The 17334-nt window shown below is 31.5% G+C and overlaps 2 protein-coding genes and 1 long non-coding RNA gene across 7 annotated transcripts in view; 2 read left to right on the top strand and 1 right to left on the bottom strand.

Moving 5' to 3' along the window:
• The window catches only part of LOC111697726 (uncharacterized), a 20406-nt gene extending 3496 nt beyond the window's left edge, over window positions 1-16910 (top strand). The window contains exon 3 of the long non-coding RNA XR_002764370.1: window positions 16827-16910. This is a non-coding gene — a long non-coding RNA (uncharacterized LOC111697726). The remainder of the gene's footprint in view (window positions 1-16826) is intronic.
• On the top strand, window positions 715-3452 carry LOC111697725 (uncharacterized; the record flags this gene model as incomplete). The annotated part of the gene is given in 2 exon segments (XM_023467823.1): window positions 715-911; window positions 1754-3452. A coding segment is annotated over 1 exon segment (744 nt). The 3' UTR covers window positions 3407-3452.
• Window positions 7509-17334, bottom strand: part of LOC111697723 (F-actin-monooxygenase mical1) — a 38740-nt gene continuing 28914 nt past the window's right edge. The window contains exons 29-32 of one of the 5 annotated variants that reach the window (XR_002764367.1): window positions 16815-16941; window positions 9765-9868; window positions 9062-9152; window positions 7509-8974 (exon numbers count right to left, since the gene is read on the bottom strand). Coding sequence is in view for 2 of the 5 variants with exons in the window: in XM_023467819.1 (XP_023323587.1) it covers window positions 9781-9868; window positions 16815-16941 (215 nt within the window). In the remaining 3 variants the exon portion in view is untranslated. Of the gene's footprint in view, window positions 8975-9061; window positions 9153-9236; window positions 9869-12817; window positions 12942-15856; window positions 15969-16814; window positions 16942-17334 lie in introns of those variants that run through there. The other 4 variants (XR_002764368.1, XR_002764369.1, XM_023467819.1 and 1 more) reach the window with 4 other exon arrangements.

Below are 17334 nucleotides of genomic sequence, written 5' to 3'. Positions count from 1 at the left end.
TTTTTTTGCTTATATCTTCTGCAAGTAGGGTTGTTAATCATTTTTGTAAACGATCGTTTAATTAAATCGATTTGAGACCGTATTTTATATGATTGTTTTTAAAAAACGATTGTTTTTGAAAAAAAAATTCATTGACAATTATGTTATCGATCGTTAATGAAGGATCAGCGCTAACAATCGTTAATGAAGGGTAGTAGTTAAAGATCGTTAACGATCGTTAACGAAGGGTTTTCTTTAACGATCGTAAACGAAACGACGAACTTTATAAAAACGCTCGTTTTTGGAAAAAAAATTACATGCAACTTTATTGAATGTCGTCTTACATGAAGTTTAACAGTTGTGGGGAAGTTTAAACTTCTTGATATTTTCTTAAAACTACTCTGCAATGATAAGTACAGATGCCCTTCAGGTAGGTTTCCTCTCTTCTTTAACGATTGTTAACGAAGGGGTCGTCGTAAACTATCGCTAACGAAGGGTTGTCGTTAACGATCGTTAGTGAAGGGTCGTCGATAACGATCGTTAATGAAAGGACAAATTTTTATAATTTTATTTTCGATTTTTCGTCGTCGTTTTCATAACGAAACGATCGATTTTCAAAAAAATGAAAACGTTAACATCCCTATCTGCAAGTGTCTAAACTTTACAAATTGTAAGGGAAGAAAAACAACCTGGAAAACACGTTTAAATTTTGATTTTAAAATAATTATTGTTCAGATGTTCCGAGAGAGGAATCTACCCGAATGTATGCATGGACACAACAGGAGTTGCTCAAGAAGTTGAGAAGATTCTTCAGAACAACAAGTCTCCAGGACATGATCTCTATCCTGAGTGTGGATCATGAGTTGTCTGAGGAGGACAAGCTGAAGGTCACCAGGGCCGGAGATCGAGAGATTCCTTTCATACCTTTCCAGGTAGGCTGACATTTTTCAATTAAAATATGGCAGATTTATATCTAGAAATATTAAAAATAGCGAATGTTATTTTCTTTTAATTAAAATGGTGGACTAATTTCTTGGAAAACTTCATACTGCAAAGATTTTCTTAAATTGCCAAATTTCTTGGAAAATTTCTTAGTTTTAAACATTTTAAATGGTGGAATGCATTTGCTTCTTTTTGTTAATTTCAAAATAAACTTGGCTTGAAATATTTTTTTATTTATTTAAAGGGAATGTAGGCATAATTTCAAGAGACTCTTTTAATTAAATCCTCTTTGAAAATTGATTACTTTCAATTGTGGTTTCTCTCTTATAGTGACTTGCAGATTTTAATACTGGGAAATTGTGTGAATTCAACTTTTAACTTGAAAATAACAATCTTCCACATTATTGATCAGATAAAGGGTCACTTGAATTTACTTGTACAGTCCCTTTAAAAGTCTTTTTTGATGAATATTTCAGTTATAGATGGAGATGGGGTTGTTCAACTTGTAATTTTGTTCATTCATCATTCATGAACAAGCCATTTTGTTAATCTTTTAAATCAATCCATAAAAATTAAATCAATTTGTTTTCACAATTTATTGTGTTAGTTGTTAAACTGAACGTCGCGCTTTCATTAAAATTGCTTGTTCAGTAAAATACTTTGTTCAATAAAATTGTTCGTTATTTAATAAAACTATTTTTTCAAAATTTTTTCGAAAAAGTTGTGGTTCAGTTCTTCTTTCCTCTTCTAAATATTTTTCTTTCTTTTCTTTCATCCATCTTTTCTTTCCTTCTCTTTTCTTTTCTATTTTTTCATCGATTTTTAATTTCAGATAGAACTGGGAAATTTGGAGTCAGAATACAGAATGAAGTTCAGACAACATTGCTGTCAATGAATAATACTGTTGTTCAGTGTTCACACTGATCTAGAGGTCTCACGCTCTCAAGCAAAATTCTATGAGAATTTTGCTTATTCTTCTTAAGTACCAAAATTAACAACTATTGAAGAGACTTTTTATAAGCAGGCTGAATCGATGAATGTGTGCAGTGATTAGAAAAGAAATCTTCAAAAGATATTAAATCTCAATAGACTCATAGAAGCAAGATTCTGTAACAATGGAAACCAAGTGAAAAGTAATTTATATCGAGTTTTAATTTGTGTTTGAATTACGTTTGTTTATAATCAATTTTAGTTATTTTAATATAAAATATTTCAAAGCAACAACATTTTTTTTAACTGAAGGTTTGTTTATAGTTGCAATTGATTGATGGGTATATGGTTTGTACTTTTATTAATTGGTTGAAAGAAAGTTGTGTCTAAAGGAAATTGTTTTAGGTCAAAAGAAAGCTGTAGTAGGTAGAGAGGAAGTTGTAGTAGGTTGACAGTAGGTCGTGGAAGGTCGTAGCAGGTCGGTCATAGACGTAAGACGACGCCAGTTAGAGCTTTGTTTGGTCGTAGAGAGGTCGCTGTGGAGGTAGTCGGAGGTTGTAGTAGGTTGACAGTTGGTCGTGGAAGGTCGTAGCAGGTCGGTTATAGACGGGGGACGACGCCAGTATAGGTTTGGTTGGTAAAAAAGAGGTCGCTGAGACGTCAAGGTGACGTCGCTACAAGGTCGAAAACTGTTCGTTTTGTGTCAAGGCGACGTCTAAACGACTTTAAATCGACTTCAGATCGACGTTGCCCCGACGTCGGCCCGACCAAAGACGACGTCGCCCTGACGTCAAGTCGACGTCGGTTGGTTATGTGGGTAGTATTACTTGGACTCCGGAGTGTTCCCAGAGAAGATTCATCCGTTTCCGCTTCTGAAGCCCTCTTTGGTTCTCCGTTGGTTTTACCCGGAGAATTCCTAGACACTCCAGAGCTTCCCTCATCGGAGTATCTCAGGAAAATCCAGTCTATCCTGAAGAACAGTACATCAGTCCTACCTCATCACTCTGCAGTTCCAACCACAAAACCAGACCAGATCCCTTCAAGTTTAGCTAATTGTTCTCATGTTTTTATCAGAGAGGATGCATCAAAACCTCCGTTATCTCCGTTATATAGAGGGCCATATCTAGTCCTCTCCAAGTATCCAAAGTATTTTCTCGTTGAAATTGGTTCCAAGTCTGACTCTGTCTCCGTGGATCGGCTTAAACCTGTACTCTCTGATCATCCAGTTACTCCTCAGCAGCCTCCCCGACGTGGAAGACCTCCGTTGTCTCCGGCTCCGTTAGCTCCGGCTCCGTCAGCTCCGGCTCCGTTGGCTCCTGCCTCTCCAGTACCTCTCTGGAAAGCCCCTGGAATGAAGAAGAAGGTTCAGTTCTCACCTCAAAAGTTTTCTCCTCTCCCAGCTCGTAGGAACCCACGAAGAAGAGTCCGGGATAACCATCAAGTGTTTCATCTTCTTCAACACCTCGATGCTGGGGGGACCCCTGTGGAGACCCTGGATTACCAGCTGATTGCCGGAAACTCTGAAGACCAAACCAAACATATTTATTCAGTTTAATATCTCATGTTGTAAGTTAGAACAAAATATACAGTTAGTCCCGTTTATATCTTTGTTATTTTGCGTCGCTACAAAACCTCCAATAAAATGCAGGTATAGTAAAATAAATGATGTTTAATTAGATAACTTACTATTTTGATGTGTCAGGAGGAGTGATTAGGGTTTAGAGGATTTTATCGAGTTTAAAACATTTGGAAATATTTCTGAAAATATAAACCAGTGTCCGAATTTAATGAATTTGAGCCCTGTCTTTAATCCGTCAAAAACCGGTTTTAATTTAGCACCGGTTTAAATCTTGAAACAGTGGATGCAATTTTAAGTGGAACCGACCATTTTAGCCGCGTCTCAATATTAAGCCGCAGCTTAAATTCTTTAAATTCGGCCTCTGGTTGTTTTAAGTGTTATTACTGTGGATTGGAAAAATATTTGTAGATTTGATTATTCACTTGGTTAAAACGTTTTACTGTTTGGTGTTTACTCTTTCTCCGAATACAGAAATTGCAGGAGTATTGCTTTGGTTTGGATTTGGGGCTGGTAAAGAAGACATAACTGGGGGGGGGGGGGGGGGGGTTTAGAAGATAGATTTATGGTCAAAAGTAGGGGGTGCTAAGGTTCAAGGATGAAAGGATTGGATATCAGAATAAAAGGTGAACATAAATCATGGAATTTAGGGTAAAGTGGAATATGTTATTGATAGATTGAAATGTGATTGTTCAATTGACAGTAATGAGAAGGAGAGGATAGGGGTATATATTAGGGTACATGAATAAATTAAAATTACTATTTAAAAATAAAATAAAATAATTGCATTACATTAGTTTGTCATGAATAAGTTGTCATTTAATCGGATGTAAAGTGAAGATCTAATTTGAACTGATTTGAGACTTGAGGTTGGATAAATAAATAATATTGATAAGAATAAAAAAATGAAATTATTCTATTGTTGGATAAATAAATTAAATTAATAAATAAGTAATTGAAATTGTTGTGTTGTTGGATAAATAAATAAAGGTAATAAGAATAAAATTGAAATTGTTGTATTGTTTGATAAATAAATAAAGGTAATAAGACTAAAATTGAAATTGTTGTATTGTTTGATAAATAAATAAAGGTAATAAGAATAAAATTGAAATTGTTTATTGTTGGATAAATAAATAAAGGTAATAGGAATAAAATTGAAATTGTTGTATTGTTGGATAAATAAATAAAGGTAATAAGAATAAAATTGAAATTGTTGTGTTATTGGATAAATAAAAAAAGGAAAAAAGAATAAAATTGAAATTGTTGTATTGTTGGATAAAAAAATAAAGGTAATAATAATAAAATTGAAATTGTTGTGCTAATAAAGGTAAAAAGAATAAAATTGAAATTGTTGTATTGTTGAATAAATAAATAAAATTAATAAGAATAAAATTTAAATTGTTTTATTGGTGGATAAATAAACAAAGGTAATAAGAATAAAATTGAAATTGTTGTATTGTTGAATAAATAAATAAATTAATAAGAATAAAATTTAAATTGTTTTATTGGTGGATAAATAAACAAAATTAAGATAAAAATATAATTGATATATTGAGTAACATGGAAAAGTTGACTGATGGTGTATGGTAATTAATCTGCAAATATAGAATAAAGCTCATGGTTTTTACATGATTTTGGATCAATCCAGTGGCTGAATTTAAAGAATTTGAGCGGCGGTTTAAATTTAAGCCCCGGTTTAAATATGGTTGGTTCCACTTAAAATTGTATCAAATGTTTCAAGATTTAAGCAAGCGCTTAATTCAAACTGGGTTTTTGTGGATTTAAGCGCGGTTCAAATTCTTTAAATTCCATGTCGGGTGAAGTCTTGAGAACAAATTCCGGTGGGTTCTCAGGTTAACATTTTCTTTCCCTCTTTTATTTATTTTCGAATGAAGTAAATAAATACAAATTATTAATTAAAAAATAAAGGATAAAATTTGTAAAAAGTTGAGATAAGTTTGAGAACTAAGGTGCTAGAAATTGTATTTTAGATTAAAACTTTTTGAATGAATGTTTTGTAATAAATTATAAGGAATTTGAAGAAATGTTATTTTCCTGGGAAAACTAAGAAATGTAAAATATTTAAGAGTGGAAACCCTGTAACCGGAATTTAATGAGCTCTATTGCTGCTTGTTGTCCGAGGAATTTGTCTTGAGCTGCTCTTAGCTGAGTTCCTGCTTCCAGAGCTAAGGTCTTTGCTGCTCTATCTTCTGAGGCTGTGGTTTCTCAAATTCAATGAAGGGGTACAGCTGGTTAAGGTGCATGTTTGTGGTGATGCTCCATTCTCCTATTTCTCTCCAGTAGTTGATTGTAGCCTCAAATATGTCTCTGTTCTTTCTACAGAGAAGGTCTTGAACTCTGGCAGCTGAGATTTCATGTTTGTATATGGGTTCATTTTTAAGGAGGACAATGTTGCTCACCTGTGGAACCTATCCCTGTTCTTTCCAGGCGACAGTGGGTCTCCTCCTTGTATATTCCTGTTTCCAGAGAGAGTTGAAGGGGTTGAGGACAATTTTCCACCTCGAGATTTGATGTTGAACTGGTTCGGTAGGAGGATCTGGGTCAGTTGAAGGATCAGACTTGGTTGAAGGGTCTGGTTTGGTTGAAGGATTGGGTTCAGATGATGCATCTGGTTTGTTTGGAGGATCTGGTTTGGTTGAAGGATCGGGTTCAGTTAAAGGATCTAGTTCAGTTGAAAGATATGTTTTGGTAGAAAGATCAGTAGAGGGATCTGGTTTGGTTGAAGGATCTGGATTAGAAGGAGGATCTGGTTTAGTAAGAGGGTCTGGTTTGGTTGAAAGACCTGAACAGTTGCAGAATCTGGTTCAGTTGAAGAATCAGACTTGGTTGAAGGATCGGGTTTAGTTAAAGGATCTGGTTTGGTTGAAGGATCTGGCTTGGTTGAAAGATCTGGCTCAATAGAAAGGTCTGGTTTGGTTGGAGGATCAGGTTCAGTTGAAGGATCTGGCATGGTTGAAGGATCTGGTTTAGTAGAAGGATCTGGTCTGGAGGAAGGATCTTGATCAGTTGCAGAATCTGGTTCTGATAAAGGATCAGACTTGGTTGTAGGGTATGGTTTGGTAGGAGGATCTGGCACTGTAGAAGGATTTGGTTTGGTTGGAGGATTTGGTTTAGTAAAAGAATCTGGTTTGGTTGATGGATTTGGATCAATTTCAGAATCAGGTTCTATTGAAGGATCAGACTTGGTTGAAGGGGCTGGTTTTCTTGGAAATTTTGTTGTAAATTCCAGAAGGTTGTAGTATAGAATCCCCTGAAAAGGACTGGAATATTTGAGCTGCAGAAGGAGTTGAGGATGTCCATGGCAGTTGGAGCAGTCATAAAGGAAAATGTTAAAATTGGAAATCATGTTTAGGATGAATAGCTGGTCGAATTTTTCAGTATATTGATTGGTACGTGGGGAGGGGGGGTTAGATAATAGATTTTATGGTCAACAATGGTGTTTTTTCTTTCAAAATTAAAAGTTAGAAAAGCAAAAATGTGTATCTATATTATTTCTATCAAATTTTAAAATTTTATAAATGTTGAATCAAAGAATTACAGAAAATTTGCAATTTTTAGTTCTGGTTAATTTCTATAGAAAAGTTTTTTTTAATCCCTCTTTAGTTTTAGTTTTAAATATACTAAGAAGCAATTGAATTTCAAAAATCTTATCTTTTTAAAAATTGGATTTTTTTGTTTTCTTATCAAAAATAATTAAATTCACCATTGCACATTTAAATATTCAACAACATTGATTTCTATTTTCAACTTTTAATTTGAAATCAAACTTTTACTGTTATCCTTAAGTGCTAATTTTAAATGCATGATTTAATCGAAACATATAATTTGCTTCAACAAAGTTTTGATTATACATTATAAAATCAATCTTTTATTCTCAAGATGAGCCAAGAATTCATAATAAATTCTTTTATAGATATTAATTAAAAATTTAGTCCAAAACTATTGAAATAAAAAATTTAGTTCTATTAGGTCACAATTACCATATAAGGCCCCGATAAAACATTTTTAAAAATTAATTTTGTCAATATTTTAAAAGTTGTTTTTCCGTCATTTTTTTCTAATTTTAAACCTGTGATAAGAGCTCAATAACAATAGTATGATCATTTTAGAATGCGCAAATTCAAGTTTTTCTTTGAAGGTTTTCTATTTAGCACAGATCACTGGCTTTGCTCTTTTTATGGTGTATTGTATTTTCCCATAGGCATTATCTTAAGTGACAATTTTCCAATTGAGCAATTTCTTAAGAGACAACTTCCCAAAGGTCTTCTGAGGCGCCGCAGGCTGTAATGGGGCCAATTGGTGAGGTTAGGATTGGCTAGGGGCTGAGCACTTTGGCTTGGAGAAACATGGAAAGTTGCCACTTGGGAAATTGTGTATTTTGGAAAATAAGCTTGGAATGTTGCCACTAGGGAAAATGCCTTTGGGAAAAACCTTACATCTTTTTTATCATGGAAATACTCTTTTTAGTGGGTTAGTAATATACTCCTGAATAAGCGGAGTAGTGAAGTCTTTGTTGAGTGAATATTTAATAGTATCCAAATCTTTGCTGAGCTGCTTGAGAAAACACCTGAAATGGCCAAATAAAACTTGAATGAACTTCTTTTGGGCATCTTTGACATCAATATTTCTAGATTTTTTAAGTACTAAACAAAGTTACACACAAAGGATGAGAATTTAAAGACGACTGCATGGAATTTCAAGTTGTCTTTACTTTATCATCCTTTGTGGGTAACCCCACGTAGGTTTATTACAAAACATGCATGTTTTGGGCACTATTTAATCACGTCAGATTATAAACAATAAATCAATATGTAAATTTATCACATTGATATTTTTGTAACATCAATTTAAAATCAAACATGAAGAGAACACATTTATTATACTGAATAAATTAATTTTGATAATAAATTAATTTAGGATATTAACAATTGAGAACCCCAGAAAGCAAATGCGTGTTTGCTGTAGGTTCACCCACAGCATTCTTCAAATAGCATCCTTTAATCCCATTATCCCAATCAAAGCTAGTACATCCCCTAGTAGAGGCACATGTACACCCGCATTCCTCACTAGAATCCACTGTGGGCACTACAAAATAGTTTATAATATCAATTGAATCCTCACTTCCTTTAATGGTATTATTTTTTGCATTGAAATTATTTGAATCTCATGCAATAGTATTCAACAACTTATTTGAATTTTAAATGTCTCATATGAGCACTTTGTGAAAAATTATGAAAAGTTTGAATCCATGGTGTACTTAAAAAACTTAGAATACCTGCGAATGTATTTCCTAATGTCAGTGAATTCAAGTTTAAGCTTTAGGTTATTTTAAAGGGGAAAAAATTCTTTTAGTATGGGTTAAATAAATAATAAAATGAAATAAAAAATAAAAATAAAAATAAAATTTTTTACTACTTTTGATGACTTAAGAGAACTAATATAAAAATGTTGAATGCTAGATTACAAAAAAATGTTCCACTCCTGGTCGTGTAGTTCTATCTTCAAAACAGTGATGGGGGATACAACCTGTTAAAATAAAAGCTCAAAAAAATTTGAGTATTAAGATAGAATTGATGTATGCACTGTAAAGACCCCCAAACTTGAATGATTTACCTGCAGGTCTTACAATCTTCCAAGTCTTAGAAGAACTGTAACTTCCCACATTTCTTTTACCAATGGTTTGTCCTGTAGTGCACTGTCCATCCTTAAGATGATAGAATTAAGATAAGGAGTGTTCTGTATAGTTTTCTATTTTTACTTAGTTTTAAGAGAGACTGATGTACTAGACAAAACTATCCAGCCATATAAAATAGTTTACAGTATACTTATGATGACTAAAACTAATATTTTCCTGGTAACAGCTTACAGTTTCTTCCAAATCCATAATGAATGAAAAAAAGTACTTACATACAATTCCAAAAAATCTCAGTGCTTAGATCTTATTCATGAAGAAATTAGAAAATTATGTTGGTAAAATCAACATCTAGTATGGACATACTCGGAAATACGTCATTACCCGGAACATACTACAAGACATTATAAGACATTATAGTTGCACTATAATAAAGAGAGCTATATACAGAGAGAATAATATATTCATCTTCGCATCTTTTGATATACACTCAAAACTGATGGAATTCAATTAAACTTAGCAAAACTTATCTTAGCAATAGGAAGTTAAAAACAACAATTTATGTCTTATCAAGCAGATACTAAACAAAAAAATCCTCATAGTACAGAATACAGGAAGAAATACAAATGTAATGAATGATGCAGAAACATGGTTCCTGTATCCAGCAGGCAGATTTCCTTGTACCTGGAATTCCAGGATGTCACAGTTTGGTAAAGCAACACACTTGAACAAACAATCTTGAAGATTCAAGGCCTTGGTTGTATTTGCAGCATAGAAGGTTGTCAAACCTAGAAATCAAATATTAAAATTAATCAAAATCAAATTATCTATGTTTCAGAATTGTTTACCAACTGCTTTAGTAAAAGTTTCCCCTACATGAATTCCAACAGCACCGCTTTTAGTCAAAACATCTGACGTGCAATTGAATGGGCATTTAGAATTTAAATTAAGAATCTTGTAAACCATTTCAGTTTTGTCATCATATTTTAATTTATCTCTTAAAGCCTCTGATCTCACCCTGCAACCGACAACCCATAAAATCCTTCTAATTTTCAATTAACTAACTAAATTATCTGTCCCAAAATATATGTGAATTTGATGTGTGTATCCAATTAAATTTATTAATGTTAACTAACTTAGGGCCAACCATAGTAAATTGTGATTGCTCATGCTTTTTAGTTTAATAAAAATATGAATGAATATTGTACTTTGCACACAGAATTGTAAAATTCAAAACCACATTTAGTTGCTTTGGGTAAATTTTTCAGAATAACACCAATTTCTAGTTGAAAACAACTGTTTCCTAAGCAGAAAAGAGACCAAGTGAAGATGTTCATCTTTGACAAACCAATTTTATTTTCTGAAAAAAATACATGCTTTCTGTTTTAGAAAAAAAATTTAAATCACGTAATTTATCAAAAGCAAAATGTTTAAAATTTCATGAATATAAACATATCTACTTTGTTTGGTTTAGCATCTTAATTTCAGATCATGCTTCTTCAGTTAAAGGATGGATTCAAAGTTTATTTTTAAAAAATGTAGCAAAGTAAAATACAAAATATCTGGTAAGAAATTGGAATAATTCAATATAAAATTGGGTAGTTTTTGTATCCGTAAAGTTTTTTGACACATGATTAAAAGTGGGCCCTGGCAGATTTGAGGAAAAGGCATCATAAAGACCTAAACATATATATATTTGCACTTTTAAAAAGAATTTCAATCATCCAGGTAATTTTGGTCAGACTATTCAAATTTTGGAGAAATTACTACATGGTTACTTAATTTAAAAAAAGTCCACAAGTCATGCAAATTGAGGTAAACTTTCACTAAGACACCCAACAAAATCTTCACCCCAGAGCAAAGTACACTGTAAATATTAAAACGTAATAAAAAAATAATAATTTTTGGAAAATTATCCCTAAATTATGAATATTTTGAAAACGACGAAAATAAAAAAAATCCAGATTTTTTATTATTTTTATAAGAAAAACTGAATGCAGAAAAATATTTTTAAAAGTGTTTATAATGCAATTAACTCATTATTATTAAAAAAAGTGGATACAAATTTAACAATTTCAGGATACATATTCTCGCCACCTCTTTAGAGTAGACACCACCTAGTGGCCAAATGCGGCAGCTCTTGAATCATAATTTCTGGATAAACTTATCAGATTTTTTGAATAATTTGAAAAAACTTCCACATTAATTATACACATATTAAGTTAATTAAATAAAAACACAAACAGAAAAAAACAAATTGGTAATTAAATAAGATTTATTGAATAAATATGTAAACAGTACAAAATAGCAAAAACCCCGGGAAAGGGGGGGATATATAATTGATTTCTGATATATAAATATATTATAAAATATTCTGTGTAAAAGTATATAATTATTACAAAATGTTTAGAAAATAAACATTTTAGTTTATATCTATTACATTAAACATCTTGAACATGTAAACTTTAAACTTTTCTTATCATACTAAGTGATATTTTAAGTCTACTTAGTGTTAATTATGTTAATGTGTTCATAAATGTAAGAATTCTCCTTCCTGTATATATCTAAAAGATTGATATTTCAAAAAGGGGTTGTTAAGAAATAAAATACAAAATTCAATGTGAAACTTTTCTATGCTCTTGTTATAATCTAAAAAATTTATGTCAGTTAACATATTTTATTTTACTACAATAAACTTTTAGTTTCTAAATGATGAGCAGAGACACCAAGTGTTGTGATTTTGCAACTCTGTTAAAAATGAAACATGAAGTTCCTCCCGTGATATCTCAAATATTTTACGCGTGATATTTACAAGAATTAAAATCTAGATATTCTGGCATTCCATTACTCATGATTAACATGTTGGGAATATGGGAGAGCTTGCACTGGTATCTTTGCTACGAGCACAACATGTGAAAAAACAACAAGAATTGAACTACAGAATTATCTCAAATTTATTACACGTGATAATTACGAGAATTAAAATCTAAAAATTCTGACATTGCATTGCTCAAGTTTTACACGATAGGAATATGCAAGATCTTGCACTGGTTTATTTTGCTACGTGTACAACATGTGAAATAACAACGAGAATTTTCACAGAATATTTTCGCGTTTTTTACTCGTGCTGTACTCAGGAGGAATCTTCAAGTTTGTGAAAGTAGATTTACCACAAGTATAACACAAGGAGGGTCCGTGAATTATCAACCAGTTCTCCATCATGCTAATCTCGTTGAAAACCTGTGTTTTGTTTGCTGGGTACTTGTAATTAAAGAGAAGTCGTTTAAAAGCCTGTTATAAAGCTCGATACAAATTAAAATTTAAACCATTGTCTTGGTATTATCGCACCACTGTATTATTTCACAAGTACAACACTATTCATTCATGCTGTTGATGATTGATGCTAACTTGTTTTACCAGCAAATGTGATATTTGTTAGGTATAAAGAAACTAACAACTAACACATTCACTGAAAAAACTTTGTTTTTATCTTATTTATATGTCAGTGGTGCAGAGGCCAGCTCTATCTTCAAAATTGTTGAGCGATTTAAAATTCGGTGATGTTGATGGACCAAACCTCTGTAGAGTAAAAAAGTAGATGTTAGTTCCACATTTGTTGAAAATATTTTTCGGTCTGTGTTCACCCTTGTCAGTTCTTGAGATATGTTTCTTCACAATTGTCGAGCGTGTATAACAGCAGTTTTCATTAAAGTCAGAAGTGAATTAAACTAAACTACCTGTTCTACTAGGCCGCCATGCTGGCAGGCGATTCCTGGGTGAGCCGGGGATGGGGGGGGGGGAACGCTGTAGCTGCAGCATGGTCGGGGGCAGGTACACTCTCTATCTAACTCTCAATCTATCCTAAAATTTTTAGTTTTATGATAAGAATTTTTTAAAGTTTTTAGCTTGAGATTAACAAACTTTCTTTATTTCATTTCACATCAGAATATAATTTTTTTTTTATTAAAAAAAAATCAAAAGAATTTAATTTTTAATCAACAATGAAGGTATATGTTTTTACAATATTTTTGTAATTTTTCAAATATCATTTGTTGAAAAACATATCTTTTACAAAAAACTTAATAAAAGGAAAAAATATTTTTAGTTTTCAAATAAACATAATTTTTGAATATTATATTAAAAATTAAATTAAGAAAAAATTTTAAAAATGTTGCTGATGTATATTTACAGTGTAAGTTTATTTTTATGGTTAATTTATAAATGTCCAGAGATAATTTAAATAGTTGTGTACAATGCTACATTTAGTAATTTATAAAGTAAGGAAATAATAAACATTTTCATTTTTCAATTTTAATCTCTAGAAAAAATAAACTCTTCTTAGGCGGTCCTTATACTCAACTAAATGAAAGCTGTAACTTTTCAGCTTTCTATTAATTTTGATTGATATCACCAATCAATGTTATAAAAATAAGTTCATCAATAACAAAAAATATTGAGCCTTAAAGTGAGTGACCGGCTATGTAAGGTAGTTGAACTGAGTGTTGTGGAAAACTTCTTTCAGATTTATTTGAGACATATTAAACTTTTTAAAGATCTGTAAATCCTGAGTTTGAGCGCAAAACTCCTACTTTGGGGTGTGGATACGTTTTCAGAATTAGTTTTTTTAAATTATTAAATAACAACGACATAAAATGTAAAAAAGTTCTACAATAAATTATAGACGTTATGTATAGGAACATGTTGAGAAAATAAAAATTGATCTTATCATCGAAAATAAGTAATCTTGTTCAATTATTAGTTTCTATTTTCTTTTTATTCTGGTTTCTCATTATTTACAAAGATTTTCGAAGATTTTCTAGAATTATTATTGAAAAGACGACATTTGAAGAATTTGAAGAAATCTGCGAATAAATTCAAAGAAAATAAGAACTTCAATATAATAATGAAAAAGAAATAATCGATTTTAGCATTGATTTATTGACAAATTTCTTTTGAGAAATATGTTCCTAACCATCTAATTAGATTACATTATAATTTTTACTTCATTTTTCGTTGTCATTATTTAATAATTTAAAAAAAAAACAATTCTGAAAACGTATCCACCCCCAAAGTAGGAGTTTTGAACGTCGAATTTGCACTCAAACTCAGGATTTACAGATCTTTAAAAAGTTTTATAAGTCTCAAATTAATCCAAAAAAAATGTAACTTAAAAAATAATTTTTTATTTGTTTATTTTTGTACTTTACTTCAATAAGTTTATATACTTTTAATTAAAATTTTAATAATGCATTAATAACTAAAACATTGATAGCTTTAAAAACTAGGTCTCAAATAAATCCTAAAAAATGTCTCCACAATTCTGCACTCTCAGATCAACAACCATGTATACGCAGTAGCTCCCTTTAAAGGGTAGAAGGGGGAACGCAGATAAAGGGGAGGGGGTGGGAGGAGAAGAAAGGGTTAATGAAGGATAATAAAATATTTTGATTGAAAACTAATTTAACCTTTTTAAACTTTTAATGGAAAATTGTTGATCGAAATATAATAACTTTTATCCAGTTCTTTGATTGGGGGGGGGGGGGGTAGATCCATTAATTACAGTCTACCCAGATAGATCAGGTAAAATTGGAAGGGGGAACCCCTTCCAATTTTGATTTTTTTATGAAAAGAACAGCTTTTGGTTAAGTTAGATTAACAACATTTTTTAAACAAGCCTTCTCTGGATTTTTTGGTTCCGAAATAGAAGGTAAATTTATAAATTTTTAAATATTTTTGAAAAATATGAATAAAATAACAATAACCCCATGTGAGATGACAGATAACTTCTTTAGTAAAGTAAAAACTTAAAAAATTATTTCTTTATGAAATATAACAAAAACATACAAAATAAAGTGTTTCAGAAGAAAATATTTAAAAACTTTTATAAGTAGTGGTTGTGGGAATATTTCCCCCCAATTAGGAATGTTGAACTAAATTCTAAATGGGAGTGGAAAAAGGAGTAATAGAGCAATTTCATGGTTTCAAAGCTTAAGAAGTTTTTAATTTTTTTCATAGCATAAAGTGAATAAGTTAATCGCTTGTATATTTTTTAAAATAGTTATTAAAGTTTAATTTTGTGTTCAGCCATATTCCCAAGAATCTTACTGCATCTGCTTCTTTTATTCGTTAATTTTTCGTGTAGATTCTCCTAATTTAAAGAAAACATCAGGACAGTCGTTTTGTGCATTTAGAGAATTTGAAAATAAGATTGCATTAGTTTTCTCAAAGTTATGATAAATTATGATCATTTTAGGTACCTTTACCTGACGGTTAAATAATGAGTTTTTGGGGGGATTTTTCTTGTCTGGTTTGTTGGATCCATAATTTACCAGATTCTTAATTCAATATAGAACTGGGACGTATATGTATTGCAGTAACCCGTACTTAGTAAAACAAGAAAATTGCAGTATACAAACAGAGTAAACTTGTCCTTCTTCACTGTTCATTTTGCGGAGACATTATAGAGACATCTTTACAGTCTTTTACCCTTTTCATTAAATAAACTCTAGCTGACCTAATAATCTTAGGGCTTTTGAAATTAGGTATTACAATGCTAATTCATAACAAAGACGATGTTCAATTCGTCACTGAATTCCCATGTTTATTGGGACACCCTGTATATTATTCAACAAATCATACAAATTCATTTGTATGTTCCGGTTCGTAATTTTTAGTGGTTGTGTGTGTCATACATAACATTGTACATCGACACCTTCTATAAATCCCTACTGCCTCCAGATATGCAATCTCGGCTTGGAAATGCATTTTTAACTCAATAATAATATTTTGTTTATTAACTAGATATCAATCTCAGCGGAATATAATTATAAAAAAACATTTTATCAAAATTATGCTTTGAGCTTCACCAGGACATATTCACTCATTTCCCTAAAGTATTAAATATTATTTTTATTCAGGAATTTATACTAATACAATGCTGAAAACATCCCAAATATTTCAAGGCTTTACAAACAACTATAGAAATAAAGAAAAGCAGGATAGGTCATATGGATATCTCAAGAATGAATATGTTATCCATGTTTGAATACGAAATTGATTATTTTTTAATTGTGGTTTCCCTACATTATTGATTTACGGATTTCTGCTAGAGAAAAAAGATGATTTTTAACATAATTGATTAAATAAAGGGGCACTCACGACAGTCTCTTTTGTAAAAAAGACGACTTTTAAATTGGTTATGACGTAAGACGTTGAGGATTTAAAAAACCATAGATTAAAAACAATACAGATAGAACACTGGATGTCGTATTTTCAATGGTTTTTTTGTTCACAATAACCATGAGGCAGATCCCAAAGGAGTTCCGCGCAAGCAGCGTTGAAATAGAAGGCAGAGAGAGAGAGAGAGAGAGAGAGAGAGAGAGAGAGAGAGAGAGAGAATACGAGTTCTAAATCTTGAAAAAGACGACGTCTAGTGTTCTATCTGTTTTGTTATTAATCTATGAAAATAACACACTTTAAATTGACTGACGTAAGTAAAGGTTACCCTCCATTTACAAGAAGGTCTTGTTTGATTCCCAACAGTACCCTGTTATTTGAAAACCTTGGTAAAAGTAAAAATTATAAAGTTATCCTTTTTTTACTGTCTTCAAATGCCAAAAAGGAATTTTACAGAATTAAACAATTTTCAAGAGAAAATAACACCTAAGTCTTTCACTTTAATGGGTACTGTTGTGAATCATATATTGAGTCCCATTAATGAATATAATTCTGAACCTGTAAATATAGGAGAGGTCTGTGTGAAGGGTATTCTGCTGTAGGAAGAGGGAGTAGAGGCTTGTGGCGAAGAACTCTCTTCTGATCCCGTAGAGGTTGGGCAGGAGGCTGGTCAGCTCATCTCTCACTATAGTTAAAGAGATTATGCATACAGTTTAAACCAGACCTTCGGAGACGTTAAAAGAATTTATAAAACATTGTATTCTAAGCCTACTTAGAACGGAATGCTGCAGATATATAGTTTTTAATTGAATAATTATATGGAGCTCTTTAAAACTGTTTTTACATGTCATGACTATTATTTTATTTTTACAATTACTGAGAATTAGGAATAATATAAAAATCAAGCTGTGCCTGTACAGTACAAATACACCATAAGGCAGAACGGGACTGTAAACGCCGAATTTTATGATCCCTCAATTTTTAGATTTGGAATAAAAATAACAATCATTTTTGCATTTTGAAACATCTCTAATTTTTTGACGAATTCTAAATTTGGGACATTTTATATTTTAATTAA

The sequence above is a fragment of the Eurytemora carolleeae genome, unplaced genomic scaffold, assembly GCF_000591075.1.
Source record: "Eurytemora carolleeae unplaced genomic scaffold, Eaff_2.0 scaffold4, whole genome shotgun sequence".
NCBI classification, from domain to species: domain Eukaryota; kingdom Metazoa; phylum Arthropoda; class Copepoda; order Calanoida; family Temoridae; genus Eurytemora; species Eurytemora carolleeae.
The sequence above is the reverse complement of the archived record's forward strand: the minus strand, read 5'-3'. Positions and strand labels throughout refer to the sequence as shown.